The following is a 20598-nucleotide window of genomic DNA, read 5'->3' as shown; positions in this document are numbered from 1 at the left end:
GGTGGAGGTGCTGGATGTAAGAAGGAGAGGCGCTGTGGTGTAGCAGCAGGAGCAGCGGGCGAGCCACCCCATAACAGAGAGGGATGGGGAGATTACAGGGAAAATGGCGCAGGGGGATTCCTACAGGAGAGGGGAGGCAGTGACTCCAAATGGCATTGGAACACAGCATTAGTAGCCCACCATTCAACAATATTCAGGCTTAGCAGGTCCGGGGCATCAGGACAGGTGGCCACGTTTTCTATACTGCACAGTAAAAGCCCGGGTGCTCATTTAACTTTGAGTGTGTACAGAATGGAACCAACCGGACCCTTGCGGGTCTGTTTGGTTCCATTTGTACGCCCTCAAAGTCAGTCGCAGAGACTGACTGAGTGGATTGTTGGTGCTCAGGTTCTTCATTGGCATTTGGCGGGGGACAGAGTGGCATTTCAGCGCGCCACCATTCCGACTACGTGGCTTCCGCGTGCGGATAGGGTTAGGGACATCGTTAGTAATGCGGCGGGTCAGAATAGCGGGCTTCGGAATGCTGGCGTGTAACCCATAAGGTGGAGGTGATGAACCAAGAGCACTGGTTAAGTGGTTATATGACCACAGTCTCTGGCACACTGTTTCATCTGGAATGTTTATTTTTTAATAAAGTATATTTATTGGTTTTTAACAATTTAAGACAATAAACACACACATGCATACTCCACCCCGCAGGCGGCAGGGCCACCGCCCAAGAAGCGGCCCCGACGCAGAGCATCGGGACCCCATCCCAGGCAACCCCCCCCCCCCCCCCCCCCCCCCCATACCATTCTTATATGCCAGAATTCTGGCATATAAGAAATCTAAGGTTGGCATCGAAAACCTCCAAGCACTGTGGCAGACAATGTAGGTCCAATATGATCTAAATAAGGATCCCAAATATTGTAGAAAGTGTCCAATTTAGAATGCAACATACATGTAATGTATTCACAAGGAATACAGTCCATTATAATGTTATGCCATGATTTCTTTGATGGAGCAACATCCTTGATCCAAAACAAAATAATATTCTTCCTAGCAAACGTTAATAAGTTGAATAACATTTTATGTTTGACATCTATAATGTGATCTTCTGGGAGACTAAGTAAAATACACAAGGGATTTAAATCAATTGGGACACCAAAAATAACAGAGAGTTCCGATACAATGTCATACCAATAGTTCTGAGGCTTCACACAGGACCAAAGACAGTGAATGTACAGTTGGAGGCCATCGATATTGTCCTTTTCTTTTTGCTGAGGTTTGCGTGATCTGCGCAAAAGGACAGTTAACCCATTTTGGGCGGGAACCCCTTTTGGTGTTTTAAACATGTTATAATTTAGCTATTGAAAAATAGCAGATCTACAAGCTCATAGCGCGCTACGAGCTTGTAGGTCTGCTATTTTTGAAAAATCGTGAAAATATTTATTTCAGAAAACTGGAGGATTTAGAAGGATTTTTTTAAATTTTGAGGTCAGGCCTAAATGGGTCAAATGATAAGGGACAATATCGGTGGCACCCAACTGTAATTATCAATCTCTGTCTTGCAAAATGGGGACGCACTGACATCCATTTTATTCTTGAGAGCAGGAGTTATATGTACATACGATGTAATATTCTGAACTGGATGGATTTAGTTCGGTTACAAACGGAGATCTCTTTTGCATAGGCCCACATTTCCGGCCAGTTCACATCATCAATAGAAACGCCTAAGTCTTTTTCCCAGGACTGCTTAGTAATCTGAGAGGATAAAGATGAGTTAGAATTCAATTCGTTATAGAACATTTTAATTTGTTTTTTGGAAAATTGCAAAGAGAGGGCTCTTTCTTTCATCTGGAATGTTAATGTTTACCCCACACAAACATCGATAACAATACAGATAACCATGTGAGCAGATTAATGACTTGTTGAAAATGGTGCCCTTTAAATTTGGAAGGATTTTGATTGGCTGCCAAATGATTTTTAAAACAACATATTTATAGTTATAAATTGAATTATCATTCTTGGTGTGGACAGCCTTTTAATCTGACGTTTATTTTGCATTGCAATTTCAAGACTTTTCTTGTCTCTTCTATTTGGTCTTTCTTCCTGTGAGTCACACTGAATAAATAATTGCGGCATAAAATAAACTGAATTCTATTAAAAGGGGGGGGGGGGGGGGGAATAGCCAGCTTTGCTGTAAGTAATGCAACTCAAAAGTTGCTGAGGGTTTTGACAGTGGCGTTCAGGTCTATGCAAACCTCACATGGTTTGGATCGAGTTCAATCAACAAATGTCAATCACGTCTCCGTGAGAAATATGATACGATATGAGGCTGAAACATATCTAGCCTAGACCCAAATACTGTACTCATCTAGACCCAAATACTGTACTCCTCGGTTCCATGTCACAGTCTGCGAGAGAGAGAGGGTTCAAAATCCTTACATCATTTCTTTTTCAATCCCACTATCCAAGGGGGCTCAAATTACGGTTATGATTTCCCGTTGAATACAGGCCCTAAGACTTGTGTTTCCAGAAACCCACCCCAAGCTACACTAGCTAGCATGCTGGCTGGTGGAGCGATGACAGATTGGTTTCCACTCAATGCATGGGAGAGCACAATAGAGTGGCTTTTGACAGAGTAATACCTTATATGGCGTGCCGCGTGGTGATAATGGCAGATCTACAAGCTCACAACGTGTCTCAGCAGCCATGTCGCATTGTGAGCTTTTACTGTAGGTCGGATATTTTCGGTGCACGACACCACCGTGCAACTATGTATAAATCACCCAACAGTGCATCAATGTCTCTCTCTCTCCCCCCCTCTCTCTCTCTCTGTCTCTGTCTTTTTCACTCTCTCTCTCCCTGGGGCTCAAAGGAAGAATGAATGGCCCCGCCTGACCTGGACGACATGTCTACTCCTCTACACTACTGTACCTACAGCACAGCTGTCTGCTTACTCGCCGCTCTGTCCACTCACACACGCACGCACGCACGCACGCACGCACGCACTCACACACGCACGCACGCACACACGCACGCACGCACGCACGCACGCACGCACCCACACACACACCGACCACGGGGGACTCATCTCTGTCACCCAGTGCTACAGAGCGCTACAGATCTCTGTGACCTCCTGCAGGCAGACAGAGGTCACTACAGCTCCGTCATTAAAGGAACCTGGTTGGGGGGAACCAGCCTTTAGCCATACCCAGTGTAGGGGAAAGGATGGATGGGGGAACCAGCCTTTAGCCATACCCAGTGTAGGGGAAAGGATGGATGGGGGAACCAGCCTTTAGCCATACCCAGTGTAGGGGAAAGGATGGATGGGGGGACCAGCCTTTAGCCATACCCAGTGTAGGGGTGCAACAGTTGGATGGATGGGGGAACCAGCCTTTAGCCATACCCAGTGTAGGGGTCAAACAGTTGGATGGATGGGGGAACCAGCCTTTAGCCATACCCAGTGTACAGTAGGGGAAAGGATGGATGGGGGAACCAGCCTTTAGCCATACCCAGTGTACAGTAGGGGAAAGGATGGATGGGGGAACCAGCCTTTAGCCATCCCCAGTGTACAGTAGGGGAAAGGATGGATGGGGGACCCAGCCTTTAGCCATACCCAGTGTAGGGGTGCAACAGTTGGATGGATGGGGAAACCAGCCTTTAGCCATACCCAGTGTAGGGGTGCAACAGTTGGATGGATGGGGAAACCAGCCTTTAGCCATACCCAGTGTACAGTAGGGGGAAGGATGGATGGGGGAACCAGCCTTTAGCCATACCCAGTGTACAGTAGGGGGAAGGATGGATGGGGGAACCAGCCTTTAGCCATACCCAGTGTACAGTAGGGGGAAGGATGGATGGGGGAACCAGCCTTTAGCCATACCCAGTGTAGGGGTTCATACAACAGTTCATACAACTAATGAATGTAACCCATTATAAACAAAACAAAAAATAATCACATTTCAAGGGAACAATTTGAAATGTTTTCCCCCTTTTGTGCGACATGATGAAGTATAAAATAGGGCTTACATGATTAATCAGACAAAGTTAATTGTCTCCACCAGGCCGAAGGCATGGGGAGAGAGTATGTTTTGCACTCCGTCCATGTGTGTGTCCGTCCGTGTGTCCTTCCGTCCGTCCGTTACCAGCTAATCTCCGGCACCGTTAACCCGGTCGATGCCAAACTTTGCACACACACTCCCTGGATGCCAACGATGAACCTCTGCCCCACATTTTCCAGAACGGCCTGTAATAGCGCCACCATGAGGCAGCTTTTCACATGTTTTACCTAAAACTGCACCGATCTGCGTGAAACGTTGCATGCACACTCCCTAGAGGCCAAGGACAAACCGTTGACCTGCATTTTCCGCATCTGCCTTTTATAGCGCCACCAGGAGGCCGACTTTTGTAAAACAAATTTTTTGATATTACTCCTCCAGATTCTGTCCAAAAATCTCACAAATCGTTACACACTATCTCTATGGTCATGTGCTCAAGTCGGATCTGTCCGATATTTCATATTCCATCCTAATTGGCTATAATTAGCTTTCACAGTTTGCAAGATTGCCCCGTTTTGAACAAAAGCCTCAAATCATGAACGCAGCATGCAATTTACGTGAAATCTTTCACACATTTTCTTACTAGGCTGAGGAATATATCCCACCCTTTTCACATTGGCCTGTTATAGCGCCACCAACAGGTTGATTTTTGCAAAACAAATTTTTGGAACAAAATGCCTCAAAAACATGTTTATATTAATCCTAAACATTTTGCCAAACATCTCACACAGTCCTATCCTCCTGGTGGAGACCTGTGCCCAGAAGGGCACTTTTTCTAGTTTAAAAAGAGATCTATTAAATGTTTTTGCCTATTTTTCGCCATTATCACTGTGTTGTCCCAGATCAGGACAAGATTTGGACCTCGAAACCAATTGATGCAAAATTCAGTGCCAAATATCGTTGCCCATATACTACGATGGCTTGTATATGGCAGCATTATTAACTAAAACAAACCAACCTACAAACTGTTGTCCAAGTCTTAAACCACAACAGTTATACACACATTTAAAGAACACAGCGCATGCATCCCTATACTGTACTGTATGTCCTTACCCATGGCACTGGGGTTTAAGAGGGGTGGAATAGCTATGATCGCCTGGCTAGATAGCATGATAAAAACCCAGTAGATAAGATGGTACCAGGGTGGCTTGCAGTGCGCTCTCCTGTGCAGTGCAATGAGAACACACGCACACACACACACACACACACACACACACACACACACACACACACACACGCACACACACACACACACACACACACACACACACACACACACACACACACACACACACACACACACACACACACACACACACACACACACACAGTGATATCATGCTGATATCACTCTCTAAAGACTACTAGGGAATGTGTTTTTTTTCTCCACACAGGTGGATGTACAATCAATATAATGGATTAGCTGCAAAGGTATGTATAAAGGTTATCGCCAAGTTCTCCTGCATGAACACAGAGGCGACCCCACGAAACAATTTTGTAATGTGTCTACCTATTTCTTTAGAGGACATCAGATTTATTATTCTTCTGCCCCCCCACCCCGAAAATTGATTTCCTGGGGTTTAGGCCTACATTATAAAAGGGGGAAGAAAAAAAAGAATGATATTTGCCGTGAACACCCCCCTCTTCCTTAAGGAATTGTATAACTATTCTCCGAGCCAGGTACAGGCTCATAACGATCAATAGTGTATGTTTTTCTATTTCCTTTCGGAGGCCGTCACAGTCTTTCCTACATCGTTCATCCTCATTGTCCGTCATGTTCACTTTTCATTCCGTGTGGTCTCAGCCCCTGTCCACGCGTGATTCACAGTTATTTCACCTACAGACTGAGTGTGAGGCGTCTACTTCCAGCTGCTGCAGTTCTGTGTCATCCCCTCAGAGAGACTTTAACCATGTGGTTCTCCATCACTCTGACTGTCCATCCAAACATCCCTCCACCCTGGTGATCCCTCTCTGTCTATCTCTCTCTCTCTCTCTCTCTCTCTTTCTATCTCCCTCTCTCTCCTGATAAAAAAGCAACCCCCCCCCCTAAAAGCTGTGTGGATGTGCAGAAAGCCCCCCTCTCTCTAGCTCTCAGCTTTTGTCTCTGATTATCCCTGCACACTCCACCCCACAACACACACGCACACGCACACACACACACACACACGCACACGCACACGCACACACACACACACACACACACACACACACACACACACACACACACACACACACACACACACATGGTGTGTGTGTGTGGGGTGGTTGACTCTGACCAATGGCATCCAACAGTAGAGCTTTATCCTAAAGCACATTGACAATGCTTTTCACACCTACTTACCACAGCAGAGATGGGGGCGGTGGGCTGGATCATACCCAGGCCTAAAAGCAGGCTAAAGGCTTTTAGAAGGCACCCACAGAATGGACTCTTTAATTACTGACTTGAGATCCCTGCGGTAGATTAAAAGCGCCTCATGGAGGCTTATTTTCATGTCATGAGGAATTTTTCAATGAATATAAAAACGTTGAATCATTGATTATGCTGTTAAGGGGAAGGGAAGTTAAGAAAGGGAAATATTAAAGTGCATATAATCACATTAACTTTGCAGTGATTAATGGAATAAAGAATGGGATCTTTTCCTCCCATCTGTATTGAACACATTCAGCAGTGGAGCAGAGCCACGCTCCAAATATTAAGAAGCAGCTCCTCAAAATCCACTTATCGAGTCCAATGTTCAAAGACATCTGTGAAGGCAACGCAGATAGCTCATATAACATGCTTATACAGTCAGTGCACATGGGGAAATATGCAAGAGTGTGAGCAGAATTGCACTGGCGAGTGGACACACACAATATAACCCATTTTGACCTGAGATCAGATTCTAAAAATGTCTTCTACATCCTGACAGTTCTCAAAAGCTATGTTTCTATGTCAGTGGTTCTTCGATTTTTCAAAAATAGCAGACCTACAAGCTCGTAGCGCGCCACTCGGTGGCGCGCTATGAGCTTGTAGATCTGCTATTTTTCAATAGCTAAAGCATAACATAATGCTAACACCAAAAGGGGTTCCCGTCCAGAATGGGATAAATATGCATCTTTGTGTCTATGTCTACTCCACTGTATCTAGTTGTGCCAAACACCCACATGCACATAGGCCTACTGTACGCACGCAAGCATGTGCGTGCGCACACACATAAACACAGCCACTGCTCCCAGACAACCAGCCTTCTCAGTCTGATCGATACTGAGGCATTTCTCATCATCGATTATACAATTATGGAGATGTTAAATCAGCACGCCCACACACACAGACCCACACACAGACACACACACACACACACACACGCACGCACACACGCGCGCACGCGCGCACGCACACACTCACGCACGCACGCACGCACGCACGCACGCACGCACGCACGCACGCACACACAGAATGAGCACATTTACCAATCCAACCAGCTTTAGACTAACCTTTATATTAAAGTCCTTTTGAATTTAACTTGCACGAGTTATGAACAGGAGATGTGTTCTCCTCCCTCTCTCTCTCTCTCTCTCTCTCTCTCTCTCGCTCTCTCTCTCTCTCTCTCTCTCTCTTATACATACAAAAAATCTAAACAACCAAACATGACATGGTGCTTTAAAGTGAGCTGGGTGTACTAGTCAAGGTACTTCAGTCAGATGATTAGAATGCCGCAAGGGTGCAATACATCACTCTTATTAGCCACATTGGAGCACAATGGTATCATAATTAATGGTCGCAGCAGGATTGAACGCTGCCCTGACATGGAAAAGTGGGCCTACTTAAGCTCTCTACAAGGCATTTAAATATGCAGAGTGAATGGCACAACCCAAAGCCTCCTGCTCTAAGGACAACCCACGCTCATTAGCCCCCACACCCTCCGTGGCATTGATACAAGGACAACCGTCTGTGCTCCTACACACTCAAATACGCAGTGTTCTTTTAACTCCGGGGGTGTGCAACTGCAAATGGAACCAAATCATTTTGGTTCCATTTTCACACCCGCAGATTCAACTGGGCACTGAGTGCTCGCCCGCACGTACACACACACACACACACACACACAAACACACACACTTGCGTGCACGCGACACAAGTTACTAACATGCATGAGCACTTCTACATTCTTGTGCAGCAACACATGCAAGCACATTCACAAAAATGCAGGCACAAGCACACATTAACACAACAGATGAAACAAATGCGCGCACACACACACACACACACACACACACACACACACACACACAGTCACACACACACACACACACACACACACACACACACACACACACACACACACACACACACACACACACACACACACACACACACACACACACACACACACACACACACACACAGCGATTCACAAACAAAGTATTGATATATGAAAAGCGCCAGTGTAAAAGACGGCCTGTTTCTCATCAGTGCCCATCACTTCTTTAACATGCTCTGCCTGTATTGTTGCTTTTGTCTCAAGGCTTACGCTGTAGTAAATGCAGATGGGCATATATGTGTCAGCGGCCATTATGCAAATTCTTGGTAATGGCGTCTTGTCGTGGTGTTTACGCGCTCCTGTGTTTTATAGCGTCTAGCACAGGGAAGCAGGCTGCTCCACCACACAGCCAGAACAATGCACAGAAACCTCCGTCTGGAGGCTCACGTCTTTTACATGTCTTTGAATGGAGCAATAACAAAGTGTGTGTGTGTGTGTGTGTGTGTGTGTGTGTGTGTGTGTGTGTGTGTGTGTGTGTGTGTGTGTGTGTGTGTGTGTGTGTGCGTGTGCGTGTGTGTGTGTGCGTGCGTGTGAGAGTGAGAAAGAATGATGATGAAAAACTGTGTGTGTGTGTGTGTATGTGTGTGTGTGTGTGTGTGTGTGTGTGTGTGTGTGTGTGTGTGTGTGTGTGCGCGCGTGCGTGCGTGTGTGTGTGTGTGCCTGTGCGTGCGTGTGTGCCTGCTTGCCTGCGTACGTGCGTGCGTGCGTGCGTGTGTGTGTGTGTGTGTGTGTGTGTGTGTGTGTGTGTGTGTGTGTAAGCATGTGCGCAATGTGCATGCATGTGTGTAAATGCCCGTGTACATAAATACATGTGTGGGATGGTTAAGTCCTCTCTCATCCCCATGTGATTTGGATTGTGCCATCCTTAACCCAACACACACACGCACGCACACACGCATGCACACATACATACGTGCACACGCAATTACACAGAGAAAACCAGTAAACCAACATGGAATCTCCGTCTCCACAATGAACACACCACACACTACAGCTGCCAAATGCCTACCAACTACTCCTCTGTACCCGGCTGACTCCAGCCTGACCGTACTGAGTTATCGCGTGGCTCAGTGCAATCAATTATTGTTGCAGCGGAATCATTAATAATTTCCTAATGAAAACGATTCTGTTGATCTCTGTTGTATTTTAATTAAACATAATTAGTCCGCAGCTCGGAGCTGTGGTGGGGGGACTCCTTTAGGGTACAATTTTGTTTTAATACACTGATAATGAATTTATTTTACATTGTGTCAGTTGTTTAGTTATTATTCAGTCAGACTATTTCCCTATGTTCGCAGATAACAGATAATAAGCCTGGCACCTCCTATCCACTGCGGTCGGGGAAGGGGGGGTTTCATGAGAGGAGGGCTGAAATGAACAATTAAAATCTGAACTGTCACAGTCTTCTCGCCTGAACGCCACTTGACACTTGGTGCTGCTAAGGAACATAGAAAAATGCATCGTTTCTTGGGGGAAAATAAAACAAGCACCACAAAAATGGGACTGCTGTATAAATGAAAGTGTAAAGCCTACTTCACACCAAAGATTTGCAACGCGACTAAACAAAAATAAGCCTGATTTAAACCTTGTCATTATGATGGTGCTGTTTGCCGAAAATTGCCAATCTACAAGCACACAAGGCTGCAATGCCTTGCGAGCTTTTAAATCAGCTATTCAGTAGAAATTAATACCGTGGAACATTCATTTTAAGAAGTGTTTTTGCCGACTCCGCTGGTGATGTCCTGCAGATTACAGTGTTTGTCAATACAAAATCTATACCGCTCAAAAAGGAATGTTGTCAGATGCTGTATTTATTAACTATGAAATACATCAATGAATACAGTTCTGGTGTAATTCAGGTGCCTATACTGTAAGTCATTTTGGTACGAGGGCAGACACTCGTGAATAAAAATAGTGTTTAATAATGTTTAGAGCAGTTGTCCGAAAATATATATACCAGTGAAAGATGATATATATAAAAAACTTTGTTTAATTGAAAAGGTTACACAGTATGTCTTGATACAGTTGAACATTGCGAAGAAAAATCTCAGCTGTCTCAAATACCTCTAAGTGTGCATATATGATCTATGTAAAGTATAGTTTCCTGGTCTCAAATACCTCTAAGTGTGCATATATGATCTATGTAAAGTATAGTTTCCTGGGCTTTAGCTTTCTCTACATTCTATCTCCTCAGGTCAGAGAAGTTCCTCCTATATGTTCTCCAGCATTGGGGCAGCGAACAAAAGGAAAAAAATGTGTTAAAAAGGATCTGATGGGGAAGACTTAGTGAATATGACACAATACAGAGACAGAGTGAGTTAGCCTAATTCCGTGCCGTCCGGGCTTATGTGAAACAGCCTAGTTACATTGGTCAATTTCCTCACAAACAATGGGCCAAGTTGCTCTGGGGACTTATTGGACATGCTGTATCTGAATGTGGTCAGACTTAAGAGGCTTACTGGTGAAAAGTTTAGGTGACCTCTGAATAAAGCGACATAATATGGTCACAGTGAGTGTGCATAGCTCTAAAGACCTCAGATATCAGGTAACAATGGCAAAGGCATAATAACGGCACACAGTGAAGACTGATTTATACTCATGGTTTTCTCACACCGAGCTCGTACATAGGCTATTTTCACAACTGCGGTATGACTGCTTATAAATCAGTCATAATAATTGCCACTTCTTGAACTGTACGCTCACATCTTGTCTGACTTGATTCAATGTCCTCATCTCAGCAAAATATATCGATTACCATTCCTTGAGAGCACTAAATGGTGTCGAATACACTCTACTGTATATCTCCACTAAATCTTCCCTCGTGTTTATCAAATACAGAGCACAGAGGGAGTCACCGTCTCTCTCTTCCATCTCTGTCACCCCCCAAACCCCCCCCCCCACCCCCCACTCCGCCATCCCACTCTCCTCTGTCTCCAGCGTTACTGTAACATATAATTACTCTACTTTTCCCCCCCGAAACTTCAGTGGTTCAAAGAAACTGTCGGAGGGTGGAGGGTTGCATTGTGGGAGTTCCAGGTGGATTTCTCGATAATGAGTTAGCGTGCACTAGTGCAGGCGAGAGTTTTAGTAATGGCTGGCTGCTAAGGCTCTTCCTGGGAGTTTAATGTAAAACAAACAGACACACGCTGACAGCCTGGGAAAAACAGATATTGTAGTCTTCTCAACCAAGGTTCTCTCCATCTCTCTCTTTTTTTTTTAAAGAAAATATATTTCAAGTAGTATTTACTGTATATCGGTGAAATGATTCTATCATGCCTTGTAATTTCAGACATCTCTGCATCTTAAACATCACACTCATTTTTCCATTCTCATTATTTCAATTGTGTGGACAGAAATGTATCCCTCCCTTTGTCCACTGATTAAGACAGAATAGACAGATAGTAGACAGAACCACATGAATCCAAGCATCCCTATTTGTGGGCCTGTCATAATAATAAGCGAACATATACGCGTTCCATTCACATTCCATGAGAACAGCGGATTTACCAGTTAGCTCACACCATGAAGAATATAGGGTTCAACTGGTTAAGTGACTCCCTCCAAGACAAATGTAAATATAGGATCCCAAAACAGGTTCGAAAAACTAAAACTAAGGGTCCCTTTAGACGAGAACAGCGCTGTGGGGTGGTGAAAACGCAACAAAGTGAAACCACCTTCCAGAGTGGAAATCTTTGAGAACGCCGTTTCTTCCAGTCTCCATGTAAACAGGCAAAACAGCGAATCCGCAAAACTTATGACATCATGGCTCACGTTGGCTCACAACGCATATGTTTATTAGTTCCTACAATGAACAAGCCTCACCTCCTAACAAGCGCCGCTCATCAGCGATGGTGAAAGTAAAACCATGATGTAAATGAAATGCCTTGTGATAGGTTAGGTGGCAGCAGCGTTTATGTAGCCTAATGTATTATTAAATATATAACCATCCCGTGGCGCGTTCTGCCTGCATGCTCTGGGCTGCCTGTCAGCCTGTCTGTCACCTGGATGTGTTAGTAGAAAGCAGGCAGCGAGCGACGGCCACAACCCTGTCGTGGTCTGGATTCTCTGGAAGCGTCATTCAAAACCCTGATAGGGTTGTGTGAAGGGGGGGCTACCTGGTTCTTCTTCTTGTGCGTGGGTGACTGGTCTATTTGGCAGCCCGTTACCGCCACCTAGCGACATTATAGCGTTTTCATAAAGTGTGCGTTCTCGTGTAAAGGGTCAATAAAAAATTAGAACGCAATGGGACTTTGCCGTTTTATCTGGAGATGGTCGCCGTCTAAAAGAGGCCTAAAACTGGCGTTGTTTCACAATACTGTCAGCTTGGTCTTGGTCCTGAACACTCCTGATGAGCAGGGGCACCCCGAGGCCAGGAGGACTCTACCAAATTACTACACCACATGTATTATACATTACAGCGGTGGGGGAAGTACTCTAACTCAACCCCACTACTTGAGTACTGTTTACTTGTTTTTACGAAAATTAAAAAGTACCTATTACAAAGTACATTTTTATGTCATTGCTAATATTGAAAATTAGACCTTTTCCAAAGAATTTTAAACATTTCGTTGAAAATGGCAGATCTACAAGCTCACAACGCGTCATATTTTTACAATATTTAAAATAGAGCTTAAGTGGTTAATTCATTATGTACTTTTCCCTTCCTAGAAATGCAGTGGATTCAAAAGTACAATATTTGCCTTTTTCTTTTTTTTGTGTATTGAAAGTATCCAAAAATAATACTAAAGTAAAGTACAGATACAAAAAAAATAGTCAACTTAATGTACTTAGTTACTGTCCTCCACTGGTTAGGACACAACTCTCAGAAGAATCATTTTGCATATGCCTGTCCTTTTTACTGTCTCCACTAATTCCCTTGTCTACCTACAGTAGGCTATATTACGAGTGCCGAGGATTGAAGATATGTAGTTGTACATTACCAAAATGAAATGGCAGAATGGCCAGCAGTAAACTATAGCATGAGCCGCTCAAACCTATCACCATCGCTTGCTCGGAGACACTCCCCATACATTCATACTGGCAAGCATCCAAACTGTACTGCTGCAATCTTGTCAGGGAGTCCTGAAGAAAAGCAAGCCCATTAAAACGCAGGCCAAGTCCTGACATATTCTCCAAACATACTGTATATTGAGATATTCACTGTTTTCCATAAGTAAAGCGTCTAAGGGAGCAAAACAACAGCCTACAGAGGGGGGGAACAACACAGGGGTGAAGATAGGAACATTCAAGGCTTTAGCGTCGCTGTGTGGGCTCCTTTGCAGTTGAGTTTCCGTTGCATTCTGAAGAGCCTATTCCACAGGCAATCTCTACATGAGTCATAGCAAAGATTCACTTTAATAGAGCGCAACTGTGACCGCCCACCTTTTGAAAAGTGAATTTTACACAGATTTACTCTTTCAGAATCTAACCAACTATCATTATTATAATCAAGTAGTATACTGTAAGTGCAGGTCATAATGCATACTGTAAGCTCAGCGGAACAGCATACCAGGTAACACTTTACTTAAAGGTACATTCAGTGATTTCACTTAATTCAACTATCACTTGTTTTTTCTTATTTTTTGGATAATCCTCCCTACTATAAAGTGTGCTGACCATATAAGGAGTTCCTCCCTGTCCCCAGTGAGCCCCTGGGGTCAAAAAACCCTAGTTTCGGTTTGGGCTTTGGGTGGCAAAGCTTTCATCCAATCAGGATGAGAGGTGCCTTCCTCCAATCATGATCGAGTGGGGCGGGCATTGGTGCACGTGCTGTTGGTCTGTTGTACTTCCCCCACTGTAGAGCGTGTGCATGTGCACATCTTGTTACCGGGTGGACCGGGTTTCTTTCCAAATCACCCAAATCACTGAATGCTCCTTTAAAGGTCGGTCTTAAGATACATTATATTGCACTTATAAGGCTTAATATCTGTATAAATGTTTATAATAATTATGTACAACTTTATAACTGACTAAGTTATGGTTGTTAAAATGTGCTGTTCCTGCAATGGATTTTCTTCTCAGCCAATCACATCGATGGACGAATGGAGCTGTTGGTGGGTCGTTTACTGACTGGCAGCTTAACACGTTAAGCCCTCGGGACCGGCAGGGCTGGTTGAGGCAAAGGCTGACAAGTGGCTAACTCTGGTACTGCAAGCGTTATTATTGGAACGTGTACGAGCATGGTGACGTATTGTAGAACGCATAAAGGCCACTAATGTGCATGCTCTATTAGTCATTAAAGCCCAGAAGGAGAGATGCTTTCATTGAGAATGTTCTGGGTGAGCAAATGTCACTTAAATGAGTGGCTGGGGATTGTCTACTGTATGCCTCCTCCAGTTCTTATATAGCTCCAAATGGTGCAGCTGACTGTCCCGTCCCTTCGGCCAATGGGATTTAAGACTCGATTCCAACTTTCTTTGCTCACTGCAACACACTGTGTGGAAGAGGGCGTGATATTTTTTACCTGTGCTGTGGGATTTACAGGTGTCCGTCATAATTGTATCGGTTGAAATGGGTTAGTAGCCTTACTAGCCTTCCTGCTAATGTAATCACGCCTCAAGATTTTGTTGGACAGGACATAATTAAAGAGTTAATTAAGGTATTCATACCCTGAAGAAGGCAGTTGTACTGCCGAAACGTTGGTTTTTACTCTGCATCCTAATAAATAATCGGCACTTTGGCTATCAGTGTGTGCAGCCACTCTTTTGTCTTTTTAAGACTTCTGCCGTGAGCTGGCACCACTACTAAGACTGGTGTGCGTCTAGCATCCTCCTGCACAGGACAGGACATAATTAACACTTATTATTTTGCACAGGACGTCCCCAAACTTCTTTATAATTACACCCGTAGAAATGTTCTGTCCTAATTTTTAACCAAGTATCTCGTTTGGAATATTAATGCTTCTATAGAAAGATCAGACTTATTAGCGCGAGGTAGTAATGGAACATTATACATGTACCTCCTGGTTTTGGGGAGTAATGGAAGGTGGGGCTTTTCAGAGTATCATTTGCCTCATCTGCTGGGCACGCTAGTATTTTTATCTACATTTTTTATTTTAACAAATTTACTGCTTCTGACGGAAGTTTCCGCCAGTTGGAATCCAACCAGCAAGTGCTTCTGGTGTAACGTTCCGTCTGATAAGCTTTATTATTGATATCAAACCGGATCGCTGATTTCTTTTTTTTTTTGCTTGGCCTTTCCTTCTTTAGCGATCCTAGACTGGATTGCACAACCGCACTGCCGTTCACCTCCCTTTATACAGGCTGACTAAAAAGCGGAATAACTCGAAATCTACAGAGCTCTCCATGGTTTGGATAAAACGCGCGATGTTCGGAGGTCTTTGCTGATTATCCGGTGATCTAGATGGCTTTCTAGAGCAAGGATGGCTTAATTTTAGCTCGCTAGCATTGACGCTATTTATTTAGCATCTAAGATGGCCGCCCAAACAGGCTGTGAGTCCAGTCCAAACAGCTCGGCAGTCTGCGGTTGGCTCTGCGTCCACCAGGAGGCAGCAGAACTAAAATGTTATAATGGAAGTTAACGGGCTCGGATTAATAGGAAACCTTGAACTAATTTGGATTCATATGTCATAGATATGTCATAGATGAAGTCCAAATCACAGAGTTGCCACACCGTTCCCATGTCAATCGCAAGATCCACATGATGAAATGATTTCTTAAAACTATGTTGAGCTGATATGCACATGAGGCTTCTGACTAGTATTGTTTCACAACCTCATAGCTTGTGGTACTGTAAAACTACCTTTTAAGCCCAAACCACACCAAAGGATCAGGTGGGGACAAAACGGTTTTTAAGGTCAACTACACCAATGCAACTCCTTGCAACTCAATGAGTTGCCTTGGTGTGGTTTACCTTAAAAAAATGTTTGTCTCGACCCGACCCTTTGGTGTGGTTTGGGCTTTATGGTTATTGGTTAACAACATTACAGCTCATAATCCAAGTCCTCAATGCAGAATATGAATGGTATTTTGACTTCCCCTAAACTCACTGTTGAGCAGTATAAGTGAACCTGGAATGAACCTGCCAGAGTGGGTATTCATGTGTCATTAATTGTACAAGAAAATGAAGGATCTGAAGAAATGATGTGGTTTCACAAATTGCGAACAGTACAATACTATCCAATGAAAAGAGACATTTAATACATTTGGTATTGGTGGTTGAAACCTTGGCACACAGAAAAATCCAGAATGCTCATTTTACTCTGAGTTACAGTAACACCCTGCGTTTTGTGTACCCATAACGGCAAAGCCTCAGATACTAGAAGGTGACAACAATAGACCTCTAACTTATCCTCAAAGATCTAAATTAATTAATTTGTCTTCCTCTGTTATCATTCACCATCAGTTGGCAAAGCGTGTCAAGATGGTTGTGGGGATTTGCGGTAATGAACAGTACAACTCTCACAAGGGGGATATCTCGAGATGTGTGATTCTGTTTAATAAGGTCAAACAACAACAGACAAACAAGGAGATATGTGACTGGCAGTGATATACTGTGCTGTTGAGGTGACGATAGCACGTGCAGGCGACACCAATCGTGGAAGGGAAGGGACTGTCATGTGGCAAGTGGGGAAATAAATGATGTACTGTAGACTTGAACAAAATGTGGGGAAAATCCTGTTATTACCCCCTTTTTTGTTTCATACAGTCGGGCCCCTCGAAGAAAGATTATAAGATTTCAAAGAAGTGCATAATCTCCTTTAACAGCTTATCAAAACTTTAATGATTTGGTGATAAAGAGCACAAAGTTAAGTAGCCGGTTAAGAGGATAACTCCCCAGTGCAGTATAGTGATTAGTAGATGAGAATTGGAAGACCGAAAATCCCGGTTTGCAAATCCCACGTCTGCCATTTATTCACTTTGAGGGAGGAGACCACACTCCGACTCAGCTTCGTGGTATTGTCATGGGGTCATCGTTTTGAAAAGTGATAAATAGAGGCGCCGCTCGCGTCACCCTTCGGAATCCTGCACAATCTTTGTTTACTTTATTTATTTGTGCCGTGTGTCTCTCTGGTTAACACTCGTCAAGACCCAATTATAGCTTAAGGAGCCTTGTGCTTTCATGAAAAGTGAAGACACAGGCTGTGGTGTCAATGTGGTATAAAGCATATTGCATCTTCTCATGCAATCTTACACCAAGCAAGCTCTCCAGATACCCATGTTGGGCCATTTTAATGAGGTTTTTCTTGCGGTCTCTGGACACAAATCAACAGATTGTGTTCAGTTTATCTTCGTGGGCAGCAAGTCATTTAGGTTTTGACAAGTGTGGTTTCGGGGTCACAGTTCTCTCAAAGATGAATAAACAATGTCCATTTTTGATTTATTTCTTTTGACAAATCTGTGTTGCATTTATTTACGCCAGTGGATTTCTGGGAAGATTTGTATCAATATGTATAATGTATAAGAATCTGGAGCAGAATCTTTACTGAATTAGTTAGAGGACAAATGAAATTAAATAGCTGCCTTGTCCCCACCCTTGCATTTCTTGCTATCTATTTTGAGATAGAGTCTCACTTAGGATAAAACACACAAAAAACAGGACATTATTTACCTTGTGAAACCTAAAAACCATTAACTTTGCGTGTCAAGCGGTGTTTCTCTGTTTGTAATCAGAGTTTTAGTGATATAAATTACTCCACGGATGAGAAAAACAGATATGCTGTGTGTGTGTGCCCTTGTGTTTCTGTGTGTGTGTGTGTGTGTGTGTGTGTGTGTGTGTGTGTGTGTGTGTGTGTGTGTGTGTGTGTGTGTGTGTGTGTGTGTGTGCATGTGTCTGTCTGCGTGCGTGCGTGCGTGCGTGCGTGCGTGCGTGCGTGCGTGCGTGCGTGCGTGCGTGCGTGCGTGCGTGCGTGCGTGCGTGCATGGGCGCATGTGCACACTTCCCCATGTCTGTGTCCTTGTGTATGTTTACATATGACTGTGTTGTGTGTGAGAGCAACAGAGCGAAAGAGAGAGACAGAGAGAAAGAAAGAAAAAAACAGCGACTGAGAAAGAGGGAGGGAGACAGGCAGAAGTGAAGTGTGTGGAGGATTGTCAGTGTCTTTGCTGTGCGGTGGCGTGGTGGCGCGGTGCGGCGCGGCGCGGCGCGGGGAGATAACAGACGCGGGCGCTGCATGCTTACCTTTGCTGTACACCACACAGTTGTTTTTGTTGTCCTCCGCTCCTTGCCAAGTCACATCCAGAAGCCACCTGGGCCCGGCGCTCAGCACCACCGGGACGGAGCCCTTCGTCTTCTGGACGGGGACAGATAACAAACACTAATCATTTGCTTATTTCGGTGATTAGAGAAACAGTAATAACCACCATGTTACGCTCTCCTCTCGCTCTGAATGGCCGTAATCACAATTTCACAAGCTGTACAGTATATGCTCACACACACCCCCCTTTTTTTAAAGAAAACTGAGAAGGTTTGATTCATTAGGACTGTGAGCGTGAGCGTGTGTGTGTGTGTGCGTGCGTGTGAGCGTGAATGCGTGTGTGTGTGTGTGTGTGTGTGTGTGTGTGTGTGCGAGCGTGCGTGCGTGCGTGCATGTAGTAAAATCCTGAGTATAATATTTACACTCAGACTAGGCCCCCTCCTTTTTCCCTCTACTACACCAAATATCTTTGTCAAAAACAGCCGATCTATTCTGAATAGGGACGCTAGGGTTCAAGTGGTTAAATTAACTCTCAGGATTTTTGCTCTGTGTGCACAATGGTGTGTGGAGAGGAACACACGACTACACCCCGTCGGAATAATGGAGTTATCGTTCGCGATTGAACCCGCTGATTGAGCTTCAGATCTCATAGATTGAGAACATCTCGAGTGTCTGGGAATTACAAAAAGAAGGGCCATGACTTCCAGAGTGAAGGAGGGAGCGCATTCAGCCCTTAACTTTGGGCACATTGTACCTCGCTATCGCCGGGATCTCACTATTTCCTGAAACAAGCGGGGGAAGAATTGAAAGAATCAGTATCCATTTCAGAGGGCAACTGAGGTTAGAGTTTTACAATATGCCGGAGAATTATTCTGAATGTGTAAGGTCGTTTTTCTTCCTGGTCAAAGGTCAAACATGGAGTTTTAAGTTATTTCTATGAAAGAGAATGCAGGGAGATAGATCACAGCCCCGGTGGAATTGATTCACCTGGCAGTCACCCAGAAGGGTCACCAGATTGCGGGCTTGTTCTATTTATTTTCATGTGATTTCCTATGCCGTTTTATTTGATTTCAAAATGGTATTTTTCTCACAAAGGGAAATGAAAGCCAACATTCTGTACTGTCGCTGCACTTACAGAGCAAGCAGCATTCAAGGCAGCTGGGTGTATTACTTGAAGGCAAAATGTCAGTGTTTCAAGGCCATTACTTTTGAACCCCCGGGCCTTCCTTCATTAGGATGTTACAGAAATAGTTTACATAAGAGGAAATGGGTTGGGGTGCAATCTCGACACTTCAATTTCGTTCTCCACCAGCGACAGCCTGCGACAGGACACTGTCCATCTGCCTTAATGCAACAGAAACATACCAGTCCTCCTCACATGGACTTCACTCATTGCTCCTTTGCAAATGCAACCTTCAAGGATAAATGCAAATGTCACTTGAGCATGTTAAAGGTCTGAATTGAAACAGATATGCACCAGAAATGAGTGCTGTTTCTCAGCATTGCACATGCATGCACACACAAACACACTCCGTCCATGGCTCCATCCCCCCCCCTCTCTCTATCTGTGTGTCTCGGTTGCTCCCCCCCCTCCCCCCCATTTCATTCTCTATGAGCTACAGGGGGACTGGAGTACAGACTGTTTTCTTTTTGTAGAGAATTGTTCATAAACGGCAAATACATCTTAAGACCAGACGATATGAATCTAATCTGACTTTTGCAAGAAATGTACTGTATAGAACACGCAAAATGCAAACCTGTAGTCTTTAGATCAGTGGTTCTCAAAGTTTTTCATGTCAAGGACCCCAAAATGATATGTATTTGGTATGCGGAGCCCGCATCTCAATTAATTTTATATTTTGTGCTCCTAGAAGCAAAGATTTGTGTTTGAAAATGTTTGCTATGAGCTTGTATATCTGCTATTTTTGAATAGCCAAAGTATAAAATATGGTTAAAATGATTGTGCCGCTAATACGCTAGATGAACACATTTTGCAGGGGACCCCCTGGCAGCCCCTCAAGGACCCCTGGTGGTCTCCGGACCCCACTTTGAGAACCAACGCTTTAGATGGCTATATGCACATTGTGGAAGACTTATCAAA

General features: G+C 44.2%; 1 protein-coding gene across 1 annotated transcript in view; it reads right to left on the bottom strand.

Moving 5' to 3' along the window:
* Window positions 1-20598, bottom strand: part of zfpm2a (zinc finger protein, FOG family member 2a) — a gene marked incomplete at its 5' end in the record, with an annotated part of 151274 nt that overhangs the window by 39102 nt on the left and 91574 nt on the right. Inside the window, one exon of the mRNA XM_079503022.1 lies at window positions 18482-18593. Within this exon, the coding sequence (XP_079359148.1) occupies window positions 18482-18593 (112 nt within the window). The remainder of the gene's footprint in view (window positions 1-18481; window positions 18594-20598) is intronic.

Source organism: Electrona antarctica (assembly GCF_951216825.1).
Source record: "Electrona antarctica genome assembly, chromosome: 6".
NCBI lineage: Eukaryota > Metazoa > Chordata > Actinopteri > Myctophiformes > Myctophidae > Electrona > Electrona antarctica.
This window is presented reverse-complemented; position numbering and strand designations above follow the sequence as displayed.